General features: G+C 41.8%; 1 protein-coding gene across 2 annotated transcripts in view; it reads left to right on the top strand.

Annotated features, from left to right (window-relative positions):
- ZNF292 (zinc finger protein 292) overlaps positions 1 to 18,986 on the top strand; it is an 82,082-nt gene that overhangs the window by 48,027 nt on the left and 15,069 nt on the right. For both annotated transcript variants that reach the window (XM_089691323.1, XM_089691324.1), the window contains exons 2-4: positions 1,083 to 1,237; positions 5,588 to 5,666; positions 16,153 to 16,288. In XM_089691323.1, coding sequence (XP_089547449.1) covers positions 1,083 to 1,237; positions 5,588 to 5,666; positions 16,153 to 16,288 — 370 coding nt within the window. The remainder of the gene's footprint in view (positions 1 to 1,082; positions 1,238 to 5,587; positions 5,667 to 16,152; positions 16,289 to 18,986) is intronic.

Below are 18,986 nucleotides of genomic sequence, written 5' to 3'. Positions count from 1 at the left end.
TGACCCCAAACACCAGGAGAGCAGTCCCAGGACCCACCCACAGACCGTTTACAACTCTGTATGTCCAGGCCAGGAAGCCCACATGTAAAAGGGAGGGGGGCTGGACACATGCAACCCAGGCCTGGAGAGGAGGAGGAAATCCCCCAGATCCAGCCACCCCAAGGGGTACCCGCAGCTAAGCACTGTGCCGGGGGGGGGGCGGTGGGAAGAGCGTCTTCTTACCGGTTCAGAAGATGTAGCAGGTAACACTCCCAAGACAGACTGCCTACCACCAAGGTGAGGTGGCTGTAAGCTAGGGAAGCCATGGCACAAACGCCAGGTGCCAAAGACCTTTCACTCGCCGGCCACCCTGGTCCTGGATGGCACTGTCTCAGCCAATCCCGCATGTAGCTTGGGATCTGCATGCGCTTGCTGGCCAGGCTGGGGTGACTACTGGATTATTTAGATTATCCAGCCTGTGTTTGATTAAAGATCTTCACAGGAACAAATGGAAGAACTATGGAATCACAGGTCCCAGCAAGGAGCTTGGTCCTTAATCCTTACACTAGGCAGAAACAAACTGAACTGCCAATAGCAGAGAGGGGGGGACAGTGTGCAAGTTAGGATTGCTCATAAGCAGTTTTTTTTTTCTGCCTAGTGTCCTACTTCTGAAGGTGGCATCATAACTCTTTGGTCAAGACTAATGATGAGCTGTGTCCTTCAATGAACACAAGATAAAATGTTTTTTAGGGAAAACATTGCCTTTATAACCACTTTAATTGCCACTATAAAAGGGAAGTATGCTCTGCCTGTATTAACTCCACCAGTATCAGACATTCTAGTAGATCAGGCAGTTGCTAACAAAGCTGGTCCTGGGGTATATTTCAGGACTTTAGATTGTAGCTTCTTTCATGAGCAGGTGACCTAAGAGAGGAGAGGGCCTGAGTTTAGTGATCCTGGTGAATAGGACTCTTAGAATTGATAGAAACGGTTCTGCCTCATATGGCATCTTTGCAATTTAAACCGTGTAATAAATTTGCTGCATTCTTCATTTAATTCTGCATATTTATACATAACATGCAAATTTTTATTTTTCTCAACAGACTCTTCTTGAATTTGCTGAAAAGTGGAAAGCCTCAGAAGATTCTTTGCCATTATTGGAAGTGTACATGGTAGCCATTCATAGTTACTCAAATGCTCGACCCTACCTTACCTCACAGTGTGAAAATGTTGGATTGGTACTTGAACGGCTAGCTTTGTGAGTATTTTTACAGTACTGAAAACTATAAAGATTTTATGTATGAAAATGCTGGGTCTTTAAGTACACCTACCAGTTTGTGTCAAATATGAATTAAAAGGACGTCTTACAACACTTCATTCATGTCAGCACCACTCTAGGGCTGAAACAACTAATTGACATAATCGATTATGAAAATAGTTATAAACTATTTTCATATTCTATTAGTTGGCCTGCATACAGAATGCATTGTTTACATATCAAAAAATACAGTGCAATACACATACAGCTCAGTACGCTGTTCATATACAGTTAGGTCCATATATATTTGGACACAGGCACAATTTTCGTATTTTCTGCTCTGTACGCCAGCAGAATAAATTAAAACAAAACAATCCACATGAATTTGAAGTGCAGACTTTCAGATTTAATTCCAGGGGTTGAACATAAATATCAACTACAAATTTTAGCAACTGCAACCATTTTTATACACAGTCCCTCCATTCTCAGGGGCTCAAATGTAATTGGACAAATGAATATAATCATAAATAAAATGTTCATTTTTAATATTTTGTTGAGAATCTTTTACTAGCAATGACTGCCTGAAGTCTGGAACCCATGGACATTATCAAAGACTGGGTTTCCTCCTTTTTGATGTTTTGCCAGGCTCTAACTGCAGCTCTTCACTTGTTCTTTGTGCCTTTGGTTTTGCCTTCAGCAAGTGAAATGCATGCTCAATTGGGGTAAGATCAGGTGATTGACTCAGCCATTGCAGAATATTCCACTTTTTTAACTTCAAAAGCTCCCCTGGGTTGCTTTTGCAGTGTGTTTTGGATCATTGTCCATCTGTACTGTGAAGCGCCGTTCAATCAACTTTGTTGCATTTGGCTGACAGTATATCTCTAAACACTGCAAAATTCATCCGGTTGCTTCTGTCACATCATCAATAAACACCATTGACCCAGTCTCACTGGAAGTCGTGCATGCCCATGCCATCACACTGCCTCCACCATGTTTTACAGATGACATTGTGTGCTTTGGGTTATGAGCTGTTCCAAGCCTTCTCCCAATTTTTTTCTTCCCGTCATTCTGGTACATACAGATTAATCTTAATTTCATCCATCCAAAGAATGCTTTTCCAGAACTGGTCTGGTTTTTTTAGATGTTTTTTGGCATAGTCCAATCTGGCTTTTCTATTCTTCAAGCTTATGGATGGTTTGCACCTTGTGGTGAACCCTCTGTATTTGCTCTCCTGAAGTCTTCTCTTGATTGTAGACTTTGACAATGATACGCCCACCTCCTGGAGAGTGTCCTTCACTTGTCTGGATGTTGTGAACGGGTTTTTCTTTACCATAGAGAGGATCCTGTGATCATCCACCACTGTTGTCTTATGTGGATGTCCATGCTTTTTTTTATGTTGCTGAGCTCACCAGTGCATTCTTCTTTCCTCAGAATGTACCAAACTGTTGATTTGGCCACTCCTAATGTTGCTGCTATCTCTCTGATGGATTTGTTTCATATTTGAAGCCTTGCAATGGCCTATTTCACTTGCATGAACAGCTCCTTTTGAACGCATGATGTAGGATCACAGCAATAGATTCCAAATTCAAATACCACACTTAGAATCAACTCTAGACCTTTTACCTGCTCCAATTGATGAAGAAATAACAAAGGAGTAGCCCACGCCTGGCCATGAAACCACTTTTGATTCAATTGTCCAATTACCTGTGGTCCCTTGAAAAAGGGGGGGTGGCTACTCTTAAGAGCTGTAATTTCTAAACCCTTCCTCCAATTTGGATGTACAAACCCTCAAATTAAACCTGCGAGTGTGCACTTTCAGCCCATATCCATTATATAACTATAGCTTGAATATCTTTTGGTAAATACCTGAAAACTAAAATTGTGCCTGTGTCCAAATATATATGGACCTAACTGTATGTCAGTAAGTGTCTGAGAACTTGAATGTGTGAGGAGCCAACTGGGACATGTAGTCCTAGGTAGGAGAAGAAAATCGTTATAAAGGCAGAAGTTTTTGATACTTTGCTACAGGGGCACTCTATACTGTACTTTGCAGCTTTCTATAGGGGCACAGTGAGTGCAGGAGGAGCCAGATGGCCGGTGGGGGACCCGAGAAGAGGAGAATCGGGGCTGCTCTGTGCAAAACTATTATACAGAGCAGGTAAGTATGACAAGTTTGTTTTTAAAAAAATGCAACTTTTACAATCGGAAGATCATCAGCTGGAGACTGATATAGACTGGAAGTAATGTAAGGCATTACAATGACATTTAAAGTAAACATTTACCAGTATTGTGCATGAAATTGAAAATTTTGATATTAAAGTAGTACTAAAGCCTGTGACTTTTTGCATGGATATAAATGATTTCTATTCCTCCCCCAGCCCCCACAATCCTTCAGGTCTGCCTCCCAGTGAAAATAGTGCGTGTGCGTTTACTTTCACAGTATAAATTAACCTCTTTTTAGTAGTGATTATCTGCTTTTTTTCTTTTTTTACTCCATTACAGGTGATAAAAAAAGTGCTGTTGCTGCTAAATGTCTTATGTTGGCCAATTCACTTACAGTATTCATATGAAAATTCTTTGCACATTCGATGAATGGACAAATGTTCAAACATTTCACTTGCTTTTGACATTCAATCTTAAAATGATTACAATTTCTGAACAAAAACCACATTCCCTGTCTGAAAATTAATTTGATCAAGAAAAATTTTCTGTTCCTTCGAATTTTCCTTTCGTTGTGGTCAAAAACAAACATCAATTTGACCCCACTAATGAATAGAAAATTGAACGAATGTTACAATGAAAATTTTCTAAGGAAAAATTTGTTTGTGTATGGCCAGCATAAGTAAAAACACAGACAGGGACATAATTACATACTTGGTAAGGTTGAATAAAGACTCTAGTCTATCCAGGTCAACTTGTGTGTGTTTGTGCACATGTGTGTGTATCCTTGTATATTACATTCACTAAGATTTTCATCTAGGAGTCTTTTGAAACTATACTTCCCACAGACACCACTGCTTGTGGTAGGGAGTTCCACTTGCTTTCTGCTCTAGCAATAAAGAATCCCCTGTGCAGTTTAAGGTAAAACTATTTCTCCAGTTTCAAGGAGCTGCCACGTGTCTTTTTAAGCTCCCTGAAGCTGAGTAGTTTTCTTCCTATGTTGGGATCACCATTGAGATATTTGTATTTTGTTATCATATCTCCTCTCCCCTCATAACTGAGGTCCTCCAGTCCCCTTATTAGCTTTGTTGCCTTTCTCTGGACACTTGGGTGTAACTTTCAGTTTTTACAATTAGAAGAAGAAAAAAGTTTTTTTGTTTTTTTTTTGCATTACCTAAAGGTCAAAGTCCCCTATGTGATGATTTTTTTGGTGACAGGTTCTCTTTATTGGGGTATCCAGGGTCTAAAAGACCCTGCATGTCTCCCCTGTGCTCCATTAAATGCGATGTGCACCACATTACATTCTTTCCCGGTTTCCATGGCCGGGAATCTCTCAACGGGGACCTGGAAGTGACATCATAATGTCATAATGTCACTTCTGGGCAGGACGAGGAGAGGAGCGGACGTGTCCACTCTCCTCCCTCACCTTTAGCTGACGGCGGTGAGCCGAGAGCTGTTACACGTCTTTTACATGGTTGGGGAGTGTTACAACTGTGGCTCACCCCCAATTTTTTTTTCTTTCTCTCCCCCCCCCCCCCCCCCCACCCCCGACCACCTGTGTGAACAGGCCCAAAGAGCAAGAAGTACAACTGTGTTTTTGTCCCTGCTGGGAATTTGAGTTTTGATTGCCTATGAGAAGGTGGGATCACACGCTCCTTATATCAAACTGGGTTCAAGTTAGCATATCACACTGGAGTCCTTATTTGATATAGCTTAGTAGGGAGGAATAACAGTTTTAACTTTTTTTATGCTCAGTTGCTCAGAAGGTGTTCCACTTTATGATCTTGTGGGTAGAGACACAAAGAAATCGCACAATTTAGGGTTTTGTTCACACAGGTGGCAGTAAAAATAGGCTGTTAAGCTGCGTTTTTACCAAACGCAGAAGCTGGACAGGATTGTACACATGCAGTGGCAAAAATTATACCCCATGTCACCCTTCAAGGTGAATAGGGTCACACGCATGACTGGGGCACTGTAAAACAGGCAGTGAAAAGGTGACATATTGCCTCCCAGCCCCCTGTCAACTGCCCTCTGAAAAGCGATCTATGAAATGTTAGTTTTAGTTGAAGTTGGTTTTTAATTAAAGCATGTTTGATTTCTCTGCTTTGCTGCTATTGCACAAGAAATTAAATTCTATGTAGTCAATAAATGTAGCAATATTTTTTTTTTTTTTTTTTTTCACCCCCACAGAAGCTGTGTTGAACTTCTGTTATGTTTGCCTCAAGAGTTACCGGATGATCATTGGCAGAAATTTCAAGGCTCCATTAAGGTATCTGATGCATTTGGAAAGTATTTGTGTACAAAATGTGGAGTTCAGAAAACATTTTATAAGGCAGAAGATAATATATTACTTTCTAAATGGATTCTGGCATTCAGGGCAAAGTGACAGGTTGTCTTGAACACAACCCCTTACCTACTGATACCTATACACTGTACTCCTCCACTGTATTTTGTCTTTCAGAGACCTGGATCTACTTATTGTGTAAGTTGTGTGTCATATGATGTCAGAGCATACACAGGGTTAATAACTACCCCCACCCCAAAATGTGACAGTGTTTGGGCCTGGTGGTAGGCTGCTCAAGGCAAAGAACTGTCTTATAGGAGGGAAGGGGTATATGCCTTTTCATATCCAAGAAGCATCACACAGTTAAGGGGGCTCCATTGACAAATTGATCCATGGTGGAATGCATCAAAAGTGTGAGCGGTTGGGTGCCTTTCATTCCTTTTCCCAATGATTTTGTTTTAAAAGGGGTTAATGTGGGACTGATGTCATCCATGGAGTAGTGTCACGCAATCTGTTTTTTCCCACCACACAGTGTCCAGGATTTTTCTGCTTTACAAAGACCATGTGGAACTTTTTCGGTCTGTTCCTGCTGCTGCCTACAGTTACTTTTGGTTCCCCTCCAGCCTTTGGACCCTCACCTTGAACCATGTTCTGATTTCCAAGTCTTTTCTGTGCTCAGATTTCTTGGTTCCATTGGAAGTGGCTGGGCCCTCTCCTTGGAGTAAAACACTTCTCTTGATGTGTTTTACCATGTTAATGCAAAATTTCCTAGTTGTACAGGACACAGGCTGTTTTTTAATCTTATATATGCAATTGCATTCAAATTGTTGCGTGGAAAAAAAGGAAACTGCAGGGCATTCCACTTTATAACCCCTCACATTTCCAGCTAGCCTCCGATTTTTGATAGTTTTCATAGGCGATTGACTTCTTCAGTAGATAAAAGGTTAGAAGCTGTCTTTTTTTTTTTTTTTTTTTTTTTTTTTTTTTTTTTTTTTTTTTTTAAACTCTCCTTTCTATGGTTGTGTCTATGGCAGCATGAGAGGTCATTGCTGTTTCAACTAAGCATATGGTCTGAAATCCTAGCATCTTCTTTATGAATGCCTCTATCAACAGTCCATTAGGCCTTTTACATTTGGCCTTGCTTTACTGCGTGAATGGCTTGACAGATACTTCACCAAATCTCCAGGAATAAGTCTTCTCCCTATCCACATGCACAAGATTCACTCTCTTAAAGGCTGGAGAGCTGAGCTCCCATACAAGAAACACCTTAAAGTATGACAGACTATTTTTTGTTAAATAGAGTGGAGATGAATTAGAACACCTATTAGATTTTTATTGCTGTCTGTGCCCCCCATTTGGGAGATTCACCCTCTTTGTGCTGTTGACCAATATAATCGAAAGTGAAAGTAAAAGAAACACCCCACATTTTGTGATTTCCCCAGAAAAGTAATAGGGTGAAATTTTCCACTGGGACAGGAAGTGAAGGTAAATCTCCCTAATGGGACACAAGTCAAAAAATAAACTGACAGGGGTTATAACCCTCCCATACCCTACCCAAAACAAAACATTTTTATTCGGTTATTCTTTCAAGACAAATGCCTGTTTGTCTTCTTCTTGGATAAGTACATCAAGGAGATGACAGGAATTAAGAGCACTCTCCTACCTCAGAAGAAGTCTTGTGCATTTACCAGTGGGTTGTCTCCTTCTGAGGTTAGGAAGGAGATCCTTTTGTCTGTTTGTCTTGCAATGCCAAATCTACAAAAAGAGCTTATATTCATAGGAAGACTTAGCCCTCAAAGCCAGCCAAGACAGCTTTAAAGGTCTCTTTACAGTGTTTAAGTACCACCACCACATCTCAGAGTGGGGAGATAACCTCTTTCAGCCTTCTGGTCCTAGAAAATCAGAGGCCTGGATCCAGAATGTCTGTCATTTGCAGGTGGTACAAACTGATGTTTTTAGCTCTTCCTCTCCCCTGCTTCATGCATTAAAACTTGTCCCATTACCTGTCAAGGCAGGTGGATCTGCTTGCTTCTTTCCAGCAGCTCTTGTCTCAAAGGGTCATTATTCCTGTACCAACAAGAAATGCTTTTAAGGTTTCTGCTTGACAAAAATCACTTTTTTTTTTTTTTTTTTTTATGGATCCCAAACAGAGAACAGCCCATTCTGGATCTAAACACTTCTGAGCTTGTTCCTACTGGCAGAAAAGTATTGCATGGTAATTTCCAAATCGGTCATTGGATCCCTCCTTCTGGGAGATTTTCTGGCCTCAATAGACATCCGGGATGCTTACTTGTACATTACTATTTATCCGCCTCATCAATGCTATCTGTGTTTTGCAGTGGTCATTTAGCATTATCAGTTTGTCTTATCCCTTTGGTCTGTCTTCAGCTTCCCAGGTCTTCACCAAGGTGCTTGTCCTAGTTTTGGCTTTTCTCTGTACTCAGATTCCTGTTGTGTGGGTATGTGGACAGTCTGATGTTAAAGGACCAGTCCTCCCTGTTAGCAACATATGATAAACAGCACAGACTCTGCAGAGCTTTGAGTTGATCCTCAATCTGCGGAAGTCATTGCTTGACCCATCTCGCAGATTAGATTACCCTGGGCTAGACACGGCTCTTTCCATGATCTTACTTCCTCGGGAAACAATTTTGCCCCTTTGTTCTCATGGCTGGATTCGGAGGGAATTCTCAAATCATGTTTTGCATTGAGGGTCTTGGGCCTCATGGTTGCATTCTTTGAGGCTATGCCATACACCCAGTTTAATTCCAAGTCTTTGCAATTCAGCATTCTGGAAGTGTCCGACCGATAGACTTAAGTCCTTAGACCATCCCATGCATCTGGCCTCCAAGAACATTTTCTCCCTAGCATGGTGTATTTCCAACCCAATCCTGTGGTTAGGTAAGCCCTTCCCTCCAATCTTTATCAAAGGTTCTCAACAGATCCCAGCCTGGGTGGCTGGAGAGCCATCCTGGAATACCCTCTGTGTGGTGACATGTCATAGGAAGAAGCTGGACTTCCCATCAAAATTCTAGAACTTGGAACTAGGATATGAGAATATCGTCAGACAATACCATGGTCTATCTACATCAATCATCAAGGAGGCACCAGAAGTTTCACCCTTCTTGGGTGAATTTTATGCTCTGGCCTAGTCTGCTGTTAATATCCCAAGCGTGGAAACTTGACAGGCAATCTTAGTCACCTGTGTCTGGTTTTTGGCAAACGGACTTTCCATCCAAGGGTGCTTAAAGCTCTTTGCCAAAGGTGAGGGTGCCGGATGGGGATCCGCTGGTGTCCAGATTCAACAACAAACTGGAGAGGTTTTTCTCTGGGTCCCGGGACCCTCAGACCTTCGCAGTGAATGCATCGGTGACTCAGTGGAATTGATTTAGCTTGATCTATACCTTTCTGCCCCCGTCACCTACTCCTCTGGATCGAGATGGAGGACATTATGGTGATCGTCATCGCATGCAATAGGGCCCAGGATAACCTAGTACTCATACATAGTCCTGGCAAACACTCTGTGAGCACTTCCAGGATCGGCCAGACCTCTTGTTCCAGTGTTGGATTCTGCTTCTTCGCTGTTGAAACCACATTCCTTAGCGGTTGGGGCCTTTTGAACTCTGTCATCTTTACTTTTTGAAACCCTGAATAATCAACTCTACAAGTCAATCAAGTCTGCTATCGCACCTGGAAGGCCGATTTTTGCTTTGTGTGAGTTGAGGAATTTTCATCCTTGTGTGGGACATTTTCTGTCTTTCCTCAAGCCTGTTCTGGACCAACATCTGTCTTTGAATACCATCAAGGGACAAATCTCAGCCTTGCCTTTCTAATTTAGAAATCAATCCCTAGTGAAGGCCTTTGTTCACAGTGTAGTGTTTTTTTGTTTGTTTTTTGAGGGCTAAGGACCCTTTCCTCCCGAAGATGGTCTATGCCTTTCACCTGAATCAGGGTCTTGTCCTTTTTATGTCCTGCTCTGGAACATTGTAAGGAAAATGTTCTCCATTATCTGGAAGTGGTGCACATTGTGAGAGTTTACCTCTCAGCTGCTGTCTCATTTAGGCAATCAGATTCCTTGTGCTTACTGAAGGTGCCTGCAGTGGTTTCCCACTCCATTGGCCCTTTCTACAGCTCTGCTCCTGCTGGCGAGCCTTTTCTTTACCCTTTTCTGGCTGGGACCTTACATTGTAAAAAATAATACTATCCAGTTCAACTTGCCAGCCTACCCCAGTCTAATAATGGCTATTGTCGGCAAGGAACATGGATAAAATATAACCTCTCAAAAGAGGGGGATAAGAAAGCCAGTTCAAACTGCCAGCCAGTTAGCCAACTATCAAAAACCAAATTAACCTGTCTAAAAACAGGGGTTTAGGTAGCACACATTTGCAAATACATACGTAAGCCACAGAGCCACATCACGGCACCCTGAGTATCTGTGGTTCTAACTCTATAAATCTTGAGAGTCTTCACAATGGAGGTGCATGCATTTAAATGGATAGAAACAAGGGCAGGTGAACCTGAGGGAGCCCATCCCTCATTAAGGTCATGGGAGCGCACCTGACACCCAGCATGTAGCACAACGGAAGCCAGGGTGTCCAATGCACCCACTGGACCTCCAAAATCAACATACGAAGAAAAAAAGCTGGTCACCTACCCAGGTCTATAACTGGCTTTTTAAACCGTGAACATGGAAGGCATCACAAAGTAAAAAATAGGACTATCCAGTTCAACTTGCCAGCCTACCCCAGTCTAATAATGGCTATTGTCGGCAAGGTACATGGATAAAATCTGGGACCTTACATTGTCAAACCATATCTGACTGGTCATCGCTTAAGAGTTCTGACTGCTGCGGAGGTTGACACCTCACTTATTGAACACTTAAAGCAGATTGCGGTCATTAAATTTCAGATGTGATGGTTTCCTAAAAGCCTCCCATCTCATTTCTTGCATGTTTATCATCTCCGTTCATATGTGTGGGGCAATTTGACTAAAGTTGTGGAAAGCGGAACGCTACCAGTGAATGCATATCTTTGAACCAGCTTGTCAAGGATGCTACCGGTGGCAAGAGCATCCATCTTTTTCAGAGCAATAGGCCTATGGAACAAACTGTAAATCTTTTTCCTCCTGATCTGTTAAGAAATGTTGCTTTTGTTCTGTTGACATCAATACTGATTATTTACATGTCCCCATCATTCTAGCTCTCCTACACTTTACTGATTGTTGGCTTCTCAACTGCACCTTCTGTGTTCACCAAGGTGCTGTATTAGCCCTGCTGCATTCTTTGGAGAAAACCTCCTGTTGAAGTGACAGTCCGTATAGGCTCTTTCGAATATGAAGTTGACCATTAAAGCGAATCATCAGATGGATTCTGAACCTTCAGAAAATGTCTAGTCCTGGGCACAGCTCATACCAGAGTGATCCTTTCAGAGAAGAATATTCAGACACTCTGGTCTCGGTTTCCAGCTCTCCAGTCCCGGAGCTATACAACTCTCTGTGACATACGAGCCTTAGGTCTGATGGTAGCCTCTTTGAAGCAGTTCCATTTGCCCATTTTAGCTCTACATCTATACAACACAGCTTTTTTTTCCATCATGGGACAAGTCAATCTAGTATCCAGACAGACTATTTGTTTATCATTAAGTTTGTTTTCGACCTGGTGGATCAGGAATCTGGCTCTGCAGTCTGGGAAGTCCTTCCTTCCTTTTTGCTGACAGATGCCAGCCATTCAGGTCCTTGGGAGGACCATTGGTACAGAGGACTTCGTTGTCGAAGTTCTGTCTCCCCATCAACATCCTGGAGCTTCAGGTGACTGTCTCTTCAACATTGGACCTTTCTGCTGCAGGGTCATCCAATCCAGATTAAGCTGGCCACCACCACGGTGGTAGCATACTTCAATCATTAGGATGGTAGTGGAGGTCGAACTGGAGAGCATTCTGTTGATCCTCATTGCGCAAAACTGGCTCAGGTAGATGTGATGGGTGAGCTGGTAAGATTTCTAGCAGATGCTTGGGATATAGTGTATCCATCTGGATCTTCTGTCCCAGGGATTGATTTACCATCATGCTTCTTGGCTTTAACATCATGGCTGTTGAAACCTAGGTTCTAAGGGACGGGCATTTCTGAGCCAGGAGATCCACATTTGATACCTTACCTGCCACAATGGTCCTAGTACACATCCACGTATAAGGACCAGGATGTTGCTCTCCCCTCCCTTTGTCCAGCTCCATTTAGCCAAAAGGAAATTTCCTTCCATTATCTGGATATGGTTTAGGCTGTGAGAGTCTGTCCCTCAGCCACTGCTTCTTTAAAGTACTCTTTTTAATCTGTGTGTAGCATCAAGTCAACTGAGATCAATATCCCAGGAGTTTAAGTAGCAGAGGGGCTTGTTAATCAGTTTCAGCTGCTTTGGTGTTAATGAAATTTAACAGGTGCACTAGATGGGCAACAATGAGATGACTCCCAAAACAGGAGTGATTTTACATGTGGAGGCCACTGACATTTTTTTCCCTACTCCATTTTGCTGACTGTTTTTCACTAGTTTTGCTTTTGGCTAGCGTCTGTGTCACTACTGGTAGCACGAGGAGATACCTGGACCCTACAGAGGTTGCACAGGCAGTCCAACTCCTCCAGGATGGCACATCAATACATGCCATTGCCAGAAGGTTTGCTGTGTCTCCTAGCACAGTCTCAAGAGCATGGAGGAAATTCCAGGAGACAGGCTGTTACTCTAGGAGAGCTGGACAGGGCAGTAGAAGGTTCTTAACCCCATCAGAAGGACCGGAATCTGCTCCTTTGTGCAAGGATGAACAGGATGAGCACTGCCAGAGCCCTACAAAATGACCTCCAGCAGGCCACTGGTGTAAATGTATCTGACCAATCAGAAACTGACTTCATGAGGGTGGCCTGAGGGCCCAACATTCTCTAGTGGGCCCTGTGCTCCCTGCCCGGCACCACAGCATTCAATTGGCATTTGCCATTGAACACCAAGTTTGGCAGGTCCACCACTGGAGCCCTGTGCTTTTCACAAATGAGCGCAGGTTCACCCTGAGCATGTGACAGATGTGAAAGGGTCTGCAGAAGCGATGGAAAATGTTATGCTGCATGTAACATTGTTCAGCATGACCATTTTGGTGGTGGGTCACTGATGGCCTTTGGAGGCATATCCATGGAGGGACGCATAGACCTCTACAGCCTAGACAATGGCATCCTGACTGCATTTAGGTAACAGGATGAAATCCTTGGACCCATTGTAGGACTCTACACTGGTGCAGTGGGTCCTGGGTTCCTCCAGGTGCATGACAATGCCCGGCCTTATGTGGCCAGAGTATGCAGGCAGTTCCTGGAGGATAAAGGAATTGATACCATTGCATGGCCCCCACGCTCGCCAATAGAACACCTCTGGGATATCATGTTTTGGTCCATCCGATGCCGCCAAATTACACCTCAAACTGTCCAGGAGCTCAGTGATGCCCTGGTCCAGATCTGGGAGGATATACCCCAGGACACCATCCGTCATTTCGTTAGGAGCATGCCCCGATGTTCTCAGGCATGAGTACAAGTACGTGGGGGCCATACAAACTACTGAGTACTATTTTCAGTTGCTCCAATGAAATTTCAGCAAAATGGACTAGCCTGCTGCATCATTTTTTTTCACTTTGATTTTCGGGGTGTCTTTTGAATTCAGTCCCCTGTAGGTTGATAATCTTCATTTCCATCAAACGATGGGGCATCTCTACATTCCTAACCTATTACCCAGTCCATATTGGTATAGATATCCAGCATGATATTTTTCCCCATTTAGATCCGTGTTTTCAAAGTGTTCCTTTTTATTTATTATTTTGAGCAGTGTATTTGTAATTTTATCAGGAAGATAAAAAAGCCTTCTGCATGCAGCTTTCCTCCAGCCCCTCTTATGCTTACTTGAACCAGTGATGTGCACAAGAGCAGAGGCTGTCTGCTTTCTCCCTCATTTGTTTAGACAACAATGGGGACCATTGGCTCCCACTGCTGTCATTCACAGCCAGTGAGCAGGGTGAGAAGCCAAGCCACACCCTGTGTGTCTTATTGACACATGAAGCTTGCTTGGGAATGAGCGCACACACCTGTGCCATGATAGGAAGCAGCTTCCTATGGAGGCATACCAAGAAGAGGATCAAGGAGTAGCAGTGGGAGACCCGAGGAGGATTGTGGCTGCTCTGTATAAAACCATTGCACAGAGCAGGCAAGTATGACTTGGTGTTTTTTAAATAAAAAAAAAAATCAAGGTTTACTGTCACTTTAAGGAAGATGGATTCCTTTTTGTAATCCCAGATGGACCCCTTGTGGGTGCACGGATTTCTCTTTCCTTCGTCTTTGGTAGACAATAATTCAACTTTATGGTCTCGAGGATCAGGTTCCACACTTTCCCATGAAGGCACACTACTATATCTGAGGGCAGCCTCCTGATGCAAACTGTAGATGTAAGGTCATTCAGATAGCTCTGAGCTGCAGGCAGTCCATGGTTTTCTGTTAGCTTTCATTTGCAGATTTGCCTCTTCCTCGGTTCAACAGATTATGGCTGTCACAAAATTTAAGATTTCTCTGTTCCTTAATGGGTGAGAAAAGAAAAAGGATTTATATTACTAGATTTTATCCTAGATTGTAAGTTTGAAAGAGCAGGGCCCTCGAACCCCTCCTGTATTGTATTGTTACTGTGTCTCATGTTCTGTCCTCCTTGCTATTGTACAGCGCTGAGCAAACCCTTTGGCACTATATAAATACTGTATAATAATAATAATATTTACCATAAAATACTTTTCTTGGTGTTCATTGAGGGACATGGAACCCACTGCTTTTTGTTTAGAAGTCTGTTCTTGGTACTGCTTTTAGCAAAAGTGAGGTCTGCTGGTAGTAAGAGGTTGGTTATCTTGGGCTGGCTGTTGCATACATCTTTTGCTTGTATTTTAGATAACCTATCCTTCAGGACCCCACTTTCCTTCTCAGCATTAACCTAATGTGATACTCTTGCATGGAGGGCTCCAATAGGTGCTCACTGCCAGATTGCTCGCCACGGATCCATCTACAAATGCATAGAAACTAATCAAATTCACAATCACTACAGTGTTTTATCATGTTACCAAATCCTTGCAGTTTGTATAGAGAAATTTATTTAATCAGAACTGGAATGTTGGTTTATATGCTATTTACAGGTTAAACTGTAACATGCCTCTTCTTCACAGCAAAAATGTTAGAACATGAACAGAGTTAAGAAAAAGACCTTAATCCTAACTTCTACAAACCTATGAATACAGAATCAACCCCTTCAGTGCTGAGTTTCAAGAAGTTCAGTGAATAGAATAGAAACAATATTTTTCTGATTGTTTGGAGTGGAATAGATCTGCACAAGAAGAAAGTGAAACTAAGTGTGAGGAGGAAGGGGCTGACAGTCTAAGTTTCTTAAAATATATATATTTTGTTTAGCCAAATTAGTTAACAAACATGGATGTGTGTTTAAGCAAATAACATATGCTGGAATGTCATTGTTTCAGTTGAATAAATCTATTTAAATTTTTATTATTAAGGTAATGATTATTTTTCTCCTTCCTAAGTACAACAGAAAAGTTGTCCAAATATGAATGATTAACCTATTAAACTGGGGATAAAAAAACTAATATGAAAAGTTGTTATTCTAAAAATCTTCATCTACTTGCATATTAAAGTTATACCAGCAAGAATTAGTCTATGTAGAAAACTAGGATTTAAATCAAGCCTTACTGACTAGTGATTTAAATCAGTTTGATTTAAATCAAATCCACCCTGGTCCACTGTGCTTCATTAAGTCCAGGGCCAACGCAGCCGTCTACCAGGAGATTTTGGAGCACTTCATGCTTCCTTCCACAGACAAGCTTTATGGGGATGCTGACTTCATTTTCCAGCAGGACTTGGCACCTGCCCACACTGCCAAAAGCACCAAAACCTGGTTCAATGACCGTGGGATTACTGTGGTTGATTGGCCAGCAAACTCACCTGACCTGAACCCCATAGAGAATCTATGGGGCATTGCCAAGAGAAAGATGAGAGATATGAGACCGAACAATGCCGAAGATCTGAAGGCCGCTATTGAAGCATCCTGGTCTTCCATAACACCTCAGCAGTGCCACAGGCTGATAGCTTCCATGCCACGCCGCATTGAGGCAGTAATTGCTGCAAAAGGGGCCCAAACCAAGTACTGAGTACATATGCATGCTTATACTTTTCAGAGGTCCGATATTGTTCTATGTATAATCCTTGCTTTATTGATTGCATGTAATATTCTAATTTTCTGAGATTGTGGATTTTTAAGTTGCATTACTGAAATAAATGAAGTTTTGCACGATATTCTAATTTTTCGAGTTTCACCTGCAGTTGTATTTTGATGTGTGCATATAAATAATAAAATGGTGAAACTAGTCATCCGCGTAATAAAATAAAGCTGAATTTTCATGTGCTTTTCTAGGCTGCTCATGAACTGTTAACTGAAAATGGCAGCCATGAACTTTTACTCTTGTACAACATGTCTCAAGAAGCTGGTGTGTGGAAGGATCCAGTTCTGGACAAGATACTTAACAGTCAAATCCAGGACCCCCATCAGGGTAACACCTTTTATTTTGTGATTATTTTTGCTCTCTAGATATCCATGTGTAACAATATGCACTGTTATCTGAAGGGTTATAGATAATGAACTTTAATTTATCACTTTGTTTTTTTACTTAGACTGGACTACAAAATCCCATTTTCTTAGCTTGTGTGAGCCAGATAATAGATCTTAATCTGACATTGTGTTACCAAGGTCATACAAGCAAGCTTAATTTCAATTAAGATAATTGCACTGATGGACAGAATGCCAAGGTTTCTTTTCCTGTAATCGTATGGTATTGTGTTTCATGTGAGGGCTTAAGGCTGAAATACAGCGCTGCATATTCACAGAAACTGTAAGGTTACTGGCAGTGATAAATTGTTATGTATTCATGATAAAAGTTAAGCTGTGTAGTTTGATATTGCTTTTGTCTAGAACAGAAGTGACCCTTGAATTGCATTAACAAAGCTGTGCAATACTTTAGGTGGGTTTTTCTTTTATTCTCTGTGGCCAATAGAGCTATTTTAGCCGATTGCAACACTTTCCTTTGGACAGCAACTAGGGATGCCTTAGTCTTGAGCATAACTTCATATTTACTATTGACTGACACATGGTGTTGCTTTTTTTTTTTTTTCTTTTTCTTTTTTTTTTTTTTTTTTTTTGGAGAAATGTCAAGTCCTAGGTGTCATTTTGAAATGCCACCAGGACTTGGCCTCTCCTGTGGGTTCCAGCCATCTTCAGCACTGGAAGTGCCAGCTGGCAGCCAGGGTCCAGCACAAAGCTAATCTATAGTAGCTCTCTGTTGCAGTGACTGTAAACGCAGTGCTTCCACATCATGTTTGCATAGGAAGTGGTATCACAACACATTCTTATCCGTATGTGTGTGATTTTACTTCCTGAGCGTCAGTTGCTTACGTAAACAAATACACTGTCATTCAGGATTTCCGCTATTGCAAAGCTTTATAAAATGTTGCCAAATATCAGTGACTTCACTTCCTGTCCTCAGGTGACAACCCTATTTCTTGCAGGAGCAGTTTTCGAACCCTAGAAAGGGAGTAAGTTCAAACTACACAACACCTCCCTTCCTGTAGCATAATGGGAGTTTTTCCGTAGTCAGCGGAGATGGCTAGTAGCATTGCTATCTGATAACTGTCTGTAGAGGAGCAGAGCACAGGAAGTTATTAGCTCAGAAGATTTATGGTTGGATGAATGGCTCTTTATTTTTTGCACTCATCAGACAAATATAACAAAATGCTTTCACTTATATATTTAACAGATCATAAGGGAGCAAAAAGAAGAAATCATTAGGGTTTACATACATCTTAATGTTGTTGCTAACCATTTTTTTTCCTGTGTGCATTGCAATGTAGCATCTAAAGGTGAAACTCTTTTCCCATGTAGTTGCATAGTAAATATGGTTGGAAAAAGACAAACATCCCTCAAAGTCAACCTCTCTGCGAATTTTATGTCTTTAATAGAGGAAGGCAAAAAAGAAAACCTGCTACAGTCAATGTGCTGTAAGGTTAAAAGCTGAAAGAAAAACATTTTTTATGACCCCCATACTGGCAATTGGATCCATGGGTCAACCTCCTATTAATTTTTAAGAACTCTCATGGCCCTGTATATTTTTTTGACGGGGGGTATTTAAAGGTTGTTCCACACTTTCATTTATTTCCACTTCCTGTGAAAAAGGTTCCACATTTTCAATGCTGTAACAGTAAAGGACACCCTTTTTTTTTGTCTAGTCTTAAATTGCAGCAACCTGTCGTGTTCAGGTTTCCTAAACCTGCTATTACAGTTTATATAATCACTTTTCATATATTTTTACATTGAGATCATATCCCCCAGTTCCTAAGTTTGTTGCCTTTCCTATGATTTATCTCTAATTCAATGCCATGTTTTCTGTGGATTGGTGATCAATATTTCCCCCTTTTAATACAAGAGTATTTTGTTCGCTTTGTTAGCTGTGGATGGGCATTGCATGCTTTTGCTAAGTCTGATCTACAAGACCTTTTAACTGTGTTTCCACCAGATTCACCCAGTGAATAGCCACTCTGCCATAAAAGCACAAATTGGTGGAGGGCTGCAGTGATGGTTGTCTTTCTGGAACTTTGTTCCATCTCCACACAGGATCTCTGAAGTTCAGTCAGAGTTATTATCAAGTTCTTGGTCACCTCTCTTATTAAGGCCCTTCTCCCCCGATTGTTCAGTTTGTCCAGGCTTCCAGCTCTTGGAAGCCTTCCCCAGATCTATGCCTTGCAATAATCCTGTCTATGAGCTCTACAGGCAGTTACTTTTGGCATCATGGCTTTTGCTCTGATACAGTATGCATTGTCAGCTGTGAGGCCTTTAATAGAGAGGTGTGTGCCTTTCCAAATCCATGTCCAATCGATTTAATTTACCACAGGTGGATTCAAGGTATAGTAGACCTCAGATCTTTTGGTATTGAGTATCTGTCACTGCCTATGCTATCATAAGGCATGTTGTTTATCCCTTCTGATGGCAATAAAGCGGATCCAAAAACCATTTAGAGACCATGTTAAAAAATAAAAAATTCAAGAGCATCCACCCCCTTGTGCTCCTGTGCAAACATGAATGCACATGTATAAACGGTGAACACACACCTCGTATGAGATATCGCCACGAACATCAGAGTGATAGCAACAGTGTTTATCTCTTAACTGGTAACCTGAAATGACTTTTAAAGCGTTTTT

This window comes from Staurois parvus, unplaced genomic scaffold (genome assembly GCF_062004578.1).
Source record: "Staurois parvus isolate SC_StPar_1 unplaced genomic scaffold, SC_StPar_1.0 ptg000561l, whole genome shotgun sequence".
NCBI lineage: Eukaryota > Metazoa > Chordata > Amphibia > Anura > Ranidae > Staurois > Staurois parvus.
The sequence above is the reverse complement of the archived record's forward strand: the minus strand, read 5'-3'. Positions and strand labels throughout refer to the sequence as shown.